General features: G+C 38.5%; 1 protein-coding gene across 10 annotated transcripts in view; it reads right to left on the reverse strand.

The window, feature by feature from the left end:
- The window catches only part of CADPS2 (calcium dependent secretion activator 2), a 513,662-nt gene that overhangs the window by 47,233 nt on the left and 451,616 nt on the right, over positions 1-14,813 (reverse strand). For 4 of the 10 annotated variants that reach the window (XM_044387934.3, XM_044387936.3, XM_026510253.4 and 1 more), the window contains 6 exons: positions 13,356-13,497; positions 13,111-13,230; positions 8,542-8,697; positions 7,014-7,161; positions 6,287-6,301; positions 144-218 (listed from right to left, as the gene is read on the reverse strand). In XM_044387934.3, coding sequence (XP_044243869.1) covers positions 144-218; positions 6,287-6,301; positions 7,014-7,161; positions 8,542-8,697; positions 13,111-13,230; positions 13,356-13,497 — 656 coding nt within the window. The remainder of the gene's footprint in view (positions 1-143; positions 219-6,286; positions 6,302-7,013; positions 7,162-8,541; positions 8,698-13,110; positions 13,231-13,355; positions 13,498-14,813) is intronic. The other 6 variants (XM_044387950.3, XM_044387928.3, XM_026510239.4 and 3 more) reach the window with 3 other exon arrangements.

Consider the following 14,813-nt stretch of genomic DNA (forward strand, 5'->3'; position numbering starts at 1 on the left):
CTTGAAATCTGAACTTTTCTTGCATCTCTTTGTAAAACTATTTTTCGATTAGGTACTTAGAAACACGAGACAGATTTTTCTAAACATTCTCAGCAAAATGATTTCAGAGTCTGACTTAAAAAGGTGAATCAATAATACATTACCTTTGAAACCAGCAGTGAAATGATTTCTTTTACAGCGTTGTCAATCAAATCATCTATTTTTGAATGGTACTGTTGCTGGAGAGTAAAAGACAAAGATGCGTTAGTTGATGTGGACACAAAACTTTTGTCATAAGTCATAAATGCTTTAAAGCTCCTAGTTATGACATATCGGATTTACTTAAAATGATCATTTTGAACATCAGAAGAACAAAACCTTGAAAACGATCCCCCCAATCAACACTTTTTACATTGTGGCTTGAAAATTTTCCCATGTGCACTGTTGAGTTAAGCAGCTAATGGGGTTATTATGGAGATGAATTGGGTTCTTATTCTTATTCAGGCGGAGGAATGTGAAGGATACTTTTTGTCTTCTCCTCTATAATTAAGGTGGCCGTGTATTTTTCTAAAGGGTTGGTTTAGCCGGAGAAGCAAAAAGACTGGAAAAAGATTTAATTAATACAGCATTTCATGTCTGACAACTCTCATTCATAAGTTATTTTAAATGTGCTCTAGAGATAAAATGAGCTCCCAATTGTTCGCTCTAAAAGGACCGTTTTGTCAGCTCAGGGAGAAGCAGTTTATACAATTCTTACAATATGCTCAAGCAAGGGCAAAATTAAAATTTCATCAACAAAGGTGAATAGATGGTAACAAATTAATAGGCCATAAAAGGTATAATGAAACAGCACTCACTCCCCATAGTTTTATCACTGCTTCCTCATGAAAAAGACGCCTTTAAGTAAATATAAAAAAGATGTATTTAAAATAAACCTGAAAGCCTCCTTTTTTTGCTTTCTTTAGAGAATACGAGAGAGTTGCATTCGTAAATTAGCAGGAGCTTCGGCTTCCGCAGTGTGCGAAGGCACATTCATTTAAACAGTAATTCTTGCTTTAGAAGCATTTATCTGACAGCCGATTGTCCCCAATAGCCACTTCAGAGAAAATGTGACTTGTAAAGACTAACCCTATCTTGATGGTTCAAGGCTTCCTGGAACAGCTAACATAATGCATAGAGTAAAAGTACTCGGGTCAGTATAAACATTAGACCAACTTAACAGCTGCCGGATGAATGGTTTCCTAGGATGTAAGTTTTTGAAAGCGATTTTTCCTTCTGAAAACATGTCTCAAAGTTTCCCCACACAACTTCGGTGTGCTTTGGAATACGCAGGAATGATTCCCCCCATAGGCTCTGACAGTTACAAGTGGCTATCTATCTGCATACATAACACAGGAAGCCTAATCCTGGTGCATGGGAGTTCTCTGCTCTGCGTGTGCGCACGTGGGCTGACAACTGGTCTACAATTAACTGCACACATATGAATGTGGAACTTTCCCAGCATGTATTCCGCCTAGTGAAGGAAATGTGATGTGTCTGTTCTACTGACGGCCTTACTGATTCCCAAACTTCTGCTCCCCAGAGACAACTGGAACAGAAAACACTGAAGGTGGATTTCTATGAGAGTAGGGCTGACTCCTTTGCTTTTAGAACATCTTGACAAGAAGGAAAAGGGGAGACAATAAAGAGAAGCAAGGTAGAAGAGAAAGAGCCTGGAGAATCTGGCTGCTAGGGGAGATAGCTGGAAGGCCCCCCCAACCAGACACAGGTACAAAAAGGTCCCCCGCTCCAGACGAAGCTCGACAGCTGACCTGGTGTGAGGAGCCCCCCCTACTCCTCTCTCTTCATATCCTTCTCTCTCCAAAGTTGTGTCTGTGCAGCAGGAGTAAGTGAAATACCAGACCGAGGCTCCTCTTTGGGGTAGAATAGGAAAGAGATACAAACAAGGGATGGGCTTCAAGCTTCTCGCTTCCCTCTGCCCTGGAAAGTGCTATAGAACATACAGGAATCAAGGTGCCCAGACCTCTGAGTGGTTCCATATTCTTAAGTATATACTTGATATGTTCAGTGTTTATCTGTATTTGCCATAGATTTCATTTTTTAAAAGATATTATCTTTTAGTAATCTCTACACTCACTGTGGGGCTTGAACTTACAACCCCAAGATCAAGAGTCGCACGCTCTACTGACTGCGCCAGCCAGGTGCCCCTGCTGTATGTTCATTTTTTAACTCAAGAGTAATCAGATGTCATCAAAAGGCTCTTGGATGTAAAACTGCAGAGCTTCTACGTTTTAAATGTTTAGACTGGATTGATTTGGACACATCTTAAAATCAAGAGATAAGCCACTAAAGAGGTTCCTTAAACTCTTTTTATCAAAAGGCAGGAAAGGCATGAACCCCAGGAGCCATCACATTCTCCTATAATATGCACCTTTAGACGGCTATTTTCTTGGACACCTGATCTAGCCAAAAGCAGTGAGAGGAGAAGGAGGGAGGGAGAAAGGGAGTGGGGAGGGGAACAGGAAAGGAGGAGGAGAGGGGGAGAGAGAGAAACACAAAAAATTAAAAAGGAAGAAAAGTATACTAAACGTATTAGCCAAGGGGCAAACCCAAATAGCAGAAGGTTTGTTAGGTTTTTATAACATGAGATTTTGCTATTGTAAACTTATCTCATTAGCTGGGACTTTCACTAATGTTACAATTGCCGGGAACTTCTGGAATCTGTTCTAGCTACACAGTTGGTAGAGGTGGTCTGGAAGCACTGTGGGTGGGAGTGGGCAGGTGGCCTCAGAATTCATATTTTACATATATATTCTGCAAAGAGAGTAACTCACATATGCCACATAGAGATGATAGAAGGTTAGCTAGAGTTATTCATCAGGGGATCCAGATAGCTTCCAAAGATAAACACGGACACGCCAAAAGAGATCACAGAGAAGAAAAGAATTTATCTGCGTAGACATTTACATTACCTAACCTAAAATTGGTGTATTTTATTTAGATTAACAGACCGAATTTTTTTTTTGTTTTTTTGTTTTTGTTTTTTTTTAAAGATTTTATTTATTTATTCGACAGAGATAGAGACAGCAAGCGAGAGAGGGGACACAAGCTGGGGGAGTGGGAGAGGAAGAAGCAGGCTCATAGCGGAGGAGCCTGATGTGGGGCTCGAACCCAGAACGCCGGGATCACGCCCTGAGCCGAAGGCAGACGCTTAACCGCTGTGCCACCCAGGCGCCCCAACAGACCGAATTTTTGATAAAAATCTGCAAAGTTTTGTCTGCAATAAAAACCTATAAAATTTCTATCAGAATATTTCACGTTGGATCGATACTCCTACGTTACCAGCGCTTTGGCAAATTACAGCCCACTTCTTCAACCAATTCTCCCTACCTCTGCCCTCACAAGTAAAGTGTATGTGCTTCTCCAGCAGATACCTCTGATTTTAGATCAAGAGTAACCTTAAGGAATTCGTACTTCATGGAGCCCAGGGAATTCAGCGATCAGACACAGGTCTGAAATCCCGGTCCCCTTACACTCAGGTACATATCCTCACTTCACCTGACTGTTGTTAATGTAAACACACAGGAATGAAGACTAATCAAATGCCAGTACAGTCCAGCATTCTTAAAAGATTTTGGTCCTTCTCTTGGGAAGAACTTTAAAGGTATGGATCGTCAGTTCTGGAAATGGAAGCATTTTACTGTCATTGAGAACAAATCCTACACAAGGAACCCCCATTAATGTGCTTTCATCTTCACAGGATGGGCCATCGGATGGGGGGCACCGAGGGCAAAGGATTACCTAGGACCCATGCAGTTGGTGGAGAACAATGATTTCTAAACACTTGGTGGTTCTGTGGTCTCAACATCTGTCCCGGAGGAACTGGCCTAAGACTGCTGACTCATTACACACAGCTGTCACATGAGCAGATCATTCGCTCACTAATGACTCCATTAAACACCATTCTGGGCTGCGGTCGAGCACGTTTGTATCATCATGTGCCACGTGAGAGAACAGAATCTTAAGAGCACAGGAGGGGCTGCCTTATGGAAAGGGGGTTGGGAAGGTTTCATCTCAGCAATGACACGTAACCAATTTACTGGAGACTTTGGAGAGGTAATTCCCTAAAATTCAGAAAACTATCCCTACTAGGTTTATCTGTGTAAGCATATATTTTACAAAGTTCCAAATTGTGTAATAATCTAGTTTTTAATTTGTTGCTTACTACAGAATGAGGTCCACTAGCTCACCTCTGCATGTAATGTATTTGCTAATTTGTAACAACGCCAAAACTTATCTCAAGCACAGAGAGGGAAAGCCTGTGCAATTACGTGGGTGTATTTATTGGTGATTAAAAGCAAAGTATAAAATCCTTCTTTTGCACTGAAATTCTTGTTTACCACATTTCATAGTTGCTAATGGGTTTTACACCTGCACATTTTGAACTATATTAATCGTGTGAAAGTTATGGGGAACTAATTGTCTCTGATGAGAAGGCACAGATGCAAATATAATGAACAGTAGCAGATTACTTTTCAAAGCCATCTACCTATTATTATAAAGAACCATTTGACAATGCAACAATGTTTTGTCATCTGTGTGTGTGCCTGTTTTTCTTTTGAGGTACTCGAGAGAGTTGTTTCTTCCAGGGGAGGATTTTTAAAGTGGTGACAACAAATCAGTCTGTTCATTCAACAACTATTTACTAAGTGCCTATTACGTGTCAGGTACTGCCATGTATGTTAAAATAAAAGCAGGTGGATAAATCCAGTATCAATGGGAAGAGGTAAGATGATTCTATAAACCTGATGAGAAATGGATGGACTTATGGAGGGACTTAAGACAATATTTCTGAGTACACCATCAAAGGCTTACATCTGGGTATTGAAAAACATGAAAAGGTAGAGAGATGAGCCATTGATATCCAAGCCAGCTACTTCCTCATTCAGATGATTAGAGGTAATAAATCATGTTGTAGGTATTCAGAGAATGATAATTATTGAACATTCTATAACATATATCAGTTACTTAATATATCTGTAAGGTTGTACGCTAAGGTGTTAGAAATACATCTTTTCCCCTTGAATTGCTCAAAGAACGAAATAGGTGTGCATGTGCATGAATTATGGCCAAATAGCTAATGTCTATAGCTGGGTTAAATAAGTATGACATTCACAAATAGTGGGCCCTCTCATCCTCTTTCAGAGCTCCCTTAGCCCTTCTGCTTGGATGAGAATTGTCAGCCCTGTAGAGTCACCCTGAGTTTGACTCCTAGGTGGCAACTGTAAGACTTTTAAGATTTAACATAACTATGCAGCACAAAAACATTGTAACTTATCAAAACACACATATAAGACACAGAGATATAATATCTAGTCAATTTTGTATGCATGAAAATTTTCCTATCATGTTCCTCTGAGGTTCTGGGTGGTAATTCAAGACAACCTTGTGTGGGGGAGAAGAAAGTCTCCTGACACACAGGCCTGCCTCTTTCCTGCCTCTGATAATGGTTACTTCCCAGGCCGTGAGTGGGAAGAAAGACTATCACTGGTGGGCATGTACCTTATTGAAATCCACAATTGGGTTCTTCTGCATGAAGTGACCTTAGGAATGGTCTACTGGTCCTCAAATTTAGAGGTACCCTGATATATACATGTCATCCAAAGTTCCAAATTTTTCTAGTATCAGTGAAAGTATGTACTATAGATAATATGCACCTTGAAAATATTAATAATCGTTCTGCTTCTGAATTTATTTAGAATTTTGTTTAAAGGAAGGTAAATTCATTTTGTTTTAAATAAATTTTTAAAAAAGATTTTATTTATTTATTTGACAGAGATACAGCCAGCGAGAGAGGGAACACAAGCAGGGGGAGTGGGAGAGGAAGAAGCAGGCTCGTAGTGGAGGAGCCTGATGTGGGGCTCGATCCCACAACGCCGGGATCACGCCCTGAGCCGAAGGCAGACGCTCAAGGACTGCACCACTCAGGCGCCCCTAAATAATTTTATCCTTAAAAAAATCTAAGAGCAGTTTGTAGGTCCTACAGCCTAACAGGGAAGAAACATTCCCCCTGACATTATTTAGGGCATAAGTTATTTATATGTGTTTTAATATGTCTCTGGGTATTGCTATGTAATAATAACCTGTTAGCACTATACACATACACGGAAAACATAAACCTGAAAATGGAATTAATTATATTAATTTGAAAAGATGAAAATAAAAAGGGTACATTTACACAAATAATAATACAAATGAAAGTGTGCTTTTACAAAAAAAAAAAAAAAAAAAAGAGAGAGAGACTTACCCATTGACTACCAAACTGGATCATGCCATGGAGAAAAAAAAAAGACGATGAAGAAGAACATAAGGGAAGAGTAAAGAAATGATGAAAAAGTAATTACAATGAGAAAAGTGGCAACAAACTGTCAACTTAAACAGATAATCTAAGAAAAACAGACCCATCTTCACCCACTCACCACTCTCAACAAAAACACAACATGGGGTAAAATAAGCTGTGTTTGTAAATATAGAACCAAACAAAACATGAATCAACGTAAAAAAATGGGACATTTATTTAAAAAAAAGTCTAATTTTTTTTAGTACGTTTCTTCTTGATTTTTAAAACACGGAAACTTTCATGTAAAGAAAAATATTTCATATGCTATTTTCTGTGCCTTGTTTTTTGAATGCAAACTTTGGAATCTCTAGATTTGTATAAACAAAGCAGGTAGCTTTCTAGCTTTCTTATTTGCTTGTGAAAAGCAAGGTTTATGTAAATACACAACACCTAAGCTGTTAAAAGCTTCCAATGGCCACTTGTAAAATTTTGGGCAGTCTTTATATATATATATATAGAAACTGACAAAGGATAAAGGGCCTTCCATTATTACAGTAAAGAAAAGATCAAACACTTCTACTGAAGAACTTGGTCTTTTAATCTAATCAGGTGAAAGACTTCTGGAAGCATCCAGTGTCCTCCTCTGCCAGGGCACCCCGGGCTGCCATCCACATGTGACACTCAGTTCACTTACCTCTTGTCCTCCATCCAGGGCACAAAGTTTGGTGCTTTGCTTTTTGGCATCGACTAATACATTAAACATTGTGCACACGGAAGCCGGAATGCGCAAGTCAGTGGTTTTGCTTGCCTTTTGCAGCTTGACTTCAAATGCAGCTCTTGTTCTATTCATTAAAACATGAATTCGGGGTAAGAAATTCTGAAATATGCTCACCTGTTTAGTAAAAGTGAAATCAACACTACAAGATGCTAATTTAAAACATGCAAATAAGGAGTGTGGCGTTGCTTGGGAGCTAGGGGGTGGGGCGCTCTTCTTTTTCAGGTGTCTCGGGTGAAAGAGCAGGGAGATATTTTATACTAAACAGCTTTTGCAGTCACGCAGACAATATCTCTACCCAAAGGAAGCCATTGGTTACATCTACTGTAAAACTTTTATATGGAAAAACCTCTTAGTTTTACTTAACTGCCTGAATTAATTTCCAAGTATAAAAACCACTTGATTCTCTGCATTAAAGCAGAACAAATCTTCTGTGTGAGGGTTCACCAAATTAAAAAAAAAAGTACAAGTCCGGAAAACTCTAAAACATCATAATTAACGTACAATGGAGAATGTATAATTCTTTTGTGTCACTTAGGTTTCTTTCAAATACCCAAAGTTGTAGGTAGGTGTTCGAAAGAAAGCGTGTTAACAGGCAATTTGGAACTGTTTTTGCAAAAGTATCCAAAGGATACCCATAGATTTGAGACATTAGAATCGTATATGACAAATATGATATTTTTAAAACATTAAATAATCTAATTCATGGCCTTGCCTTAGGAAGCCATTAAACATTATTCTAAAGACAGGATTTTTCTTAACTTTGAAGAATTCAGGATTATTCAATTGCTCCAACCAGTGTTTATTCCAATATGCTGCCCACATTGTTCTGTATGTATTACGAACAAGCACGATGGGAAAAACAACGCTTGGTTAATTAGAGATACAATGCTGATTTTGTAAGAACTATTCAAGGAAATGAATGCATATTGGAGGAATTCAAAGCCTCATAACTTATTTCTGGTTAAGTTCTGCAGCATGTAACTGGATACTTGGAACTCATTTGACATGGAAAGAGAATACCAGAAAACAGAACCATCGATGGCTCTGATCATAATTTGGGTTTGCCACGCCATTTCACAGCAGACACCGTGCATAATGCATAAAGTACTTAACAGCCCTTTTCCATATGTCTCAGGAAGTACTGCCTCGGGAATTGAAAGCACAGTATTCCCAGAGAGACGACAATAGCACCACCGAAACGATTAACATAGTATGGATGCTACTGACGAGGGCAATGTGAGAAGGTGAAAAAAAAAGTTTCAGGCCAATTTTATCGGTTACAGGACACCCCAGAATTTAGGCCTGAGAACCCAGGGTTCCTTAAATTTTGCAGTGGTAGTACATATTGAAACCGTCCTTGTGACAACGAGGTAAGAGGTACTCGGTGAAAAGTGCTACTCTGGGTGCTGGTGTACGAAGCAGCAACTTGAAAACACAGGTCTACCTTTTGACACAGGCCTCTATCATATCACTGGCCATTAGTTTAAGTCTTTGCTCTAAGTGGTGGGCAAATTCCTGTTCTGGCCAGTGCAGATCAAAGACAAACATCTGCAGTGCATCGAGTTTCCAAAAAAGGTCTTCTGATGTTGCTGAGCCATTGCTAGAAGAAAAAGGAAACACAAAGAGCATCACGAACTTCCACTGTTAGCCGTGAGGACTGCTGACACACTGTTTTTTTTTTTCCCTTTCTGTATCAATTGCCATTCGTGAAAAAAATACCACATAAAATCTGATGATTTTTTTCGTTTTTCAACCTTCTAAATCTCCTCCTTTTCACTTCTTCTTAATGAATATGGTGAGGCAAAAAACCAAAAAAACAAAAAACCCAGAAATGAATATAGTAAGGTTTCATAAAAAGGGGTAGAATGCATAAGGGTACTTTACTAAGGAAAAGAAATCAAATTGTACACGGAAGAACATTTTAAATGCTTTCCACCAACCTATAGGTTACAGATAAAACACATAACTATCTCCTCCTGGACATTCAGAGGAGTATGTTTTATGCAAGAACGTCTGGATGGCAGCCACTAGGAGCTTCACTCTTCTCCTCACGCATCCAGATGAGCCTTTGTCGTCAGAGTGGCTTCTGTCTACAGACAGGTGTGTAGCATATGGACCCTTAAATTTCTCAATGACAGGTGAAGGGGACACAGGTAGTACAAGTGAAATAACAGGCTCAGTAGGGAAGCAAATCTTATGCCTATTTTGAAATGCTTCGTGACTTTTCTACCTCCTAATGAAACCCAGCAGTGGGACGTACAGTCTAACAGAGAAATGACATTCAGGGTGCTCTGAAGTAGAAACAAAATCACGTATTTCAGGTCATTCCATCTAACTTGGGACCTCGGTCTGCTGTGCGTTCACTGCTGTGGCAAAATTACTCCAGGGGACTAGAGTTTCATACCATGTATGAAGGTAATTAGTGGCAAGGTACACATAATATTTGGGCAAAGGATAATACTACTACACTTTCCATTATGCAAGTATATAGCCTAGTAGGGAAACAGATGCTTTGAAAGTAAAATAATCTTATGTTCAAACACACTGAAACTTAATAGTAAAAGAGAACAAAAAGAGAAAAAAAGGTGCTGTGTGATGCAGTTCTCCTCAGCTTTCCCGTAAGTGCTTAACATATACTAACCTAAAAATCGTATTGTTGGTGTGCAAAAGAAAAATAGGGAAATGAAATAATTTATCCCAAGAGCACAGTGGAAAACTTTTATAAAAATAAAATTCTTTTAAATACCCCCTTTGTTTGGCTAAATATATCTTAGTTAGTTGGCTTAAAAAAACACCTCCTTTTCTGGCTAACTAAATGCTTTCTTTCCTGCATCACCAACCTCCTTTGTGGTCCTTCTCTCATTCTGTCGGTAATTCCTCATGGTCTCCTTGCCTAGCCAAGATGTGCTCAGAGTTAAATTCTCAACGGACCAATCACAGCAAAGCACTGAATGCCACCCACAGCTCTTTACTCAGTATCTCGTAACCTTAAAAATCAGTGTCCCCAAAGTACCATTAAACAAAGGAACCAGACAACACCATGTTGACATTGCTGTGAAAAATGTATTTATTTCTCCCTTTTGCCATATATATAATAAAAATAAGAGATAAAAAATGACCAGGCAAAATCCTCTTATATATCCATAGTGTACAATGTGGTAAATTAGAGGACCTATATTTTATGAGTAATTGAATCTAGTTGGTTAAAGAAGCAAATCTAATAATTTTTTACTTTGGAGAAATATAAGGTAGCTATTTGAAACATGTATGTATTCTTAATAGTGTAACAAAATAACAAAAACCATCATCAAACAAAATCTGAAATAGTGAAGATAGAATTCTATTGAAAATGGACTCTCTCACAATCTATGACAATTAAATGTTCATAGAGAGTATGAATATATGTGTCTTCTGCTCTTAGATGCTATGGAATGATAAATGTACTTAATTGGGAACATAATTAAGGTAACAAGTGTTTGTTACAATTAAATAGAAAAAAAATGTAAATAGGTTTTCTCTTGAGCTGGAATTTATAACCTGTAATTTACTCAGAACTTTCTCATTTTAAAATTATTTTTAATCAGTGACCTATTCTGAAAGTATTATTAACAGATTAAAGAACTCAAACGTAAATAATGGACTCTGAGATAACTTCCTAAAAATGCCAGTAGGAAACTTATCTTATTGGCATCTACTTTTAGAACTAAAGAACAACAACAAAATTGAGAAGGAAGACATGGAGAAGCACCTTGTAAGGTGATACTGATACATGAGTGGGTAGGGATGTACCTTTAAAGCCATGGTTATGTTCTATTTTTAATTCCTTAATATGAAACGGACTTTTTTTTTCTTTTTCTTTTTTTTGCTATTTAACGCTTTATAACAAAAGTCAAAAAAACCAAGGGTGCCTGGCTGGTTCAGCTGGTGGAGCATGAGACCCTTGATCTTGGCGTTATGGGTTCAAGGCCCTCATTGGGGGTAGAGATTACTTAAAAATAATAAAAATAAAATCTTTAACAAAAAAACCACCCAGAACCCAAAAAGCTAGTGATTACATCATAGCACTATACATAATTTTGAGCACCCTGATGAAGAGCCTAATGTTGATAATCCAGCAGGTAAAGATAACCGTGATTAACCTGTAAGCCATGTTTTTTATGTACTCAGAATGACGGAAGTACGAGCACTTTATTTACGAAGCCACAATTTGTCATGATTCCTGTCCTTGAGGCAGATCATTCTAAAAAGGGGCTCCCAATAAATGAGATTCAGGTTTCATACATACTTCAAAGATAAAAAAAATAATGACCAAAAAAAAAAAAATCCAAATTTTACAAGGTAATGTGCACAATAATGTTCTTGGTTAAAATCAAGGGTGTTAAACAGATGAGGAACGAGGAAGAAGAGGAGGTAAATTTTAAACAGTATTAAGAAGCACAAAAACACATAAACTTACAAAGATGCATTATACTTCCTAGATAATTGCCAAGCACACACGGACACCACTCTATACGCTGTAACTGCCCAAAGCATTTGACTGAAAGAAAAAGATTCACATGTAACCTAACATCCCAATAACTATCATGGGCACAGTGATGGTGTTTAACTTGGAGAGATATTGCTAAGCTAGTTTGCAAGTTCTTCTCCTTCTTGGTCTTCTTTCTTTTCTTGAGGGTATGCAGCCTTGACTGGGAGCAGATTTAACAGCTGTGGGAGGACAGGCAGAAAGGATGCTGGGCAAGTTCTTAGCCAGTATAGTCTTTGGAAGCTGAACACACGAATAAGAGGAGTGAGAGCTTTGCGGTCAGGCAAACCTGGGTTCAAAGCTTGCCACTGTCACTTACTTACTGTGGGACCCTGGGCAAGTTCTGTTTCTTAACTTCTTTATGACTTAGTTTCCTTAACTGTAAAATGGGGAAAATGACATTTACCTCCCAGGGTTGTTGTGAGGCTTAATGGAGATAAAGGATTTGGCACTTTAGCTGGAATTTGGGAAGTGCTTCATGAGTGGTAGCTATTTTTCTTCTTCTAATTATTATTCTTTTTAGCTGATGTCATATGAGATCTTGGGCAAAGCATGGACTATTACTGAGTTCATTTGATTGCTCTGAGGCTCATACTTTTGAAAACTATACAGTTATGAATAATGATTGATGACAGTAGTAATAATGATAAAAATCATAACGTAGCATAAGAGTAGTTATTATTTACTAGGATGTGCCAAGCACTTTTCATTTTTTTTCTTTTATATCCTCACAAAAATATCTTTAAATTAGGTGTCATAACCATTTCAGCATTGGGGAAACTGAGGCTAAGAAAGACTTAATGATTACTAAACTAGGATCTAAATTCGAATTTCAAAGCCTGTGTCCTTTTTGTTTTAGTGACTCTTAGTTATTGAATCTGCAACAGGTGGGCTTATCACAACATGGAGCTAACAGATACATGGTTTTTATGATACAAAGACTATTTAAAAATAACAAAGTGCATCAACTGATAGATGAAAGGACAAAAGAAGAACTTGCTGGTATTAGGAAATAAAGGACAATCACTTCTCCGCAGCCTGAAATATTATTTCTTTATAAGTGCGACTAAGATTAAACAGAAAAACATATTCTTGAAACGATTCTTACGATGATTTTCTACATGTACAAGAGAAAATATGTAGGCAGTAACAAAGCTGAAGCCAACTCAGGTTCCCAGACATACTGTTACCACAGTGATCGCCCGAACCGTGGGATATCATTTAGGCTAGAGTCTACAACCTGGGTCGCAAAATGACCTCTAACCTACAGATCACCTATGAACTACATCAAACCAGTGAGTGGAGTTGTTGTTGTTGTTTTTTAATCTGTATCATTTATCATCAATTTGCTCAGCTTAGCTTAATAGCTTAAAAAACTCAAACACCCATGATGATAAATGCCATGCAATGTGAACACATGTGCACAGAACACAGCCCAGGCCATGCACTAGCTAACACACCACCAGGAAATAAGTGAGGGATACACACGTGGACTCATATAAAGAAGCCATCCACGAAGGAGTAGAAAAGCTAGGAATCTGTGGAAGATTAAGAGGCAGACTTGGAACTTTTGGAAGAGCTACATTGGGAAGACTGTTGGCGATATTCCTGTAAAGAAACAAACAACGTGGGAAGGGACCACCATAAGCAATAACTACAGATGGCCATGTGTAAAGTCATAAGGTCAGGACTGAAGAGACAGATGTTCTATGGACACTAGGCAAGATACCTACTTGACAGGCTGCCATGTCTCTTGCTCAAAACCTCTGTGAATTGACTGGGCGATGGAGGACTCCATGAGATCGACGTAGCGGACAACCAAGGGCACAAAGATTTCTTGCAAGTGTTTGTGAAATTTTCCATTACATAAAAGTGCTGCAATAGTCAAGCAGAAACAGTGTTTGTCAGAGGGATCATACCAGGCATTGGGGAAATAGGGGTGAAAAAAACGTTTCCTGAAAGAGTCTGACACAGAAGAACTGGTAAAATACAGATGATAATGGATCTTGCTCCTCATACTGAATACATCATGAAAGCTAATCAAGAGGTATAATTAACCTCCTAGATATGGCTGTCAAAATACAAACAGATTACGTCTCTATAAAATCTTCCTGGCAGGTGGAATGTTTTTACTTTCTAAGAGGTTTAACACATGAGGCATATGACCACTTGCTAGAGATTCAACGGAGCTGCTGGATACCCAGAAGGTCTTGATACTTGTAAATAGAGCAATAAAGAGAGTTATAACCCCTGTGCTAGACGGTATATCACAGAAGAGCTAAACCCATTCAATTCTAAGAGCTAAACCATATTAATTCTAAGAGATATACTTATTTAACTCACTAGCAGGATGACGGTCACCTTGGGAATATCTATTCTGATGCATGAACTTTTTGGTTGTTTGTGGATTTTCTTGTTAGTCATCCAATTTTCTACATGTGTCTTTAAAAACAACGTATCAATAGCATTTTTCAGGCGTCCATTTGTCTTTAATGAAATACACTATGGGACATCCTACTTAAAGCAGTTGTGGAAGTCTTAGAATTTGTGCTACTGGGATAGGACTGTCAAATAGGTAGGTAATAGGTAAGGTGCACCTCCCCATACCAGAAGATGGGTGCTTTCTATGCACAGGATGTAATTTCATTAGAAGAAAGGTCAGTGCTATCTATAGACTGTTTGTGTCACACCCACCCACTTCCCTCCCGAATTCATATGTTGAAATCCTAACATCCAATGTGGTGGCGGGGCCCTTGCGGGGGTAATTAGGTCATGGGGGGCAGGGTCGTCATGAACAGGATTAGTACTCTCATAAAAGAGATCTCAGAGAGATCCCTGGAGCCTTTCGCCATGTGAGGACAGAGCAAGAAGACGGCCATCTATGAAACAAGCTCTCACCAGATACCAAATCTGTGGGCACCCTGATCTTGGACTTTTCAGCCTCCAGAACTGTGAGAAATAAACTGGTTGTTTATAAGCTACTCAGTCTCTAGTATTCTGTTATAACAGCCTGAATGACCAAGATAGTCAGTATGTGTCTAAGCTGCACCATGAAGGAATAGAGAATCTGTAGGAAAATACTAAGTAATGTTAAGTAATATTCAATCAATAATTTGTAATTTTTTAGATGATGGTACATATTTGTTTCTCAAGTGAACGTATCTTAAACCCAGTTGTGATTTTTTTTTTTG

The sequence above is a fragment of the Ursus arctos genome, unplaced genomic scaffold (assembly GCF_023065955.2).
Source record: "Ursus arctos isolate Adak ecotype North America unplaced genomic scaffold, UrsArc2.0 scaffold_3, whole genome shotgun sequence".
In the NCBI taxonomy this organism is placed as follows: Eukaryota; Metazoa; Chordata; class Mammalia; order Carnivora; family Ursidae; genus Ursus; species Ursus arctos.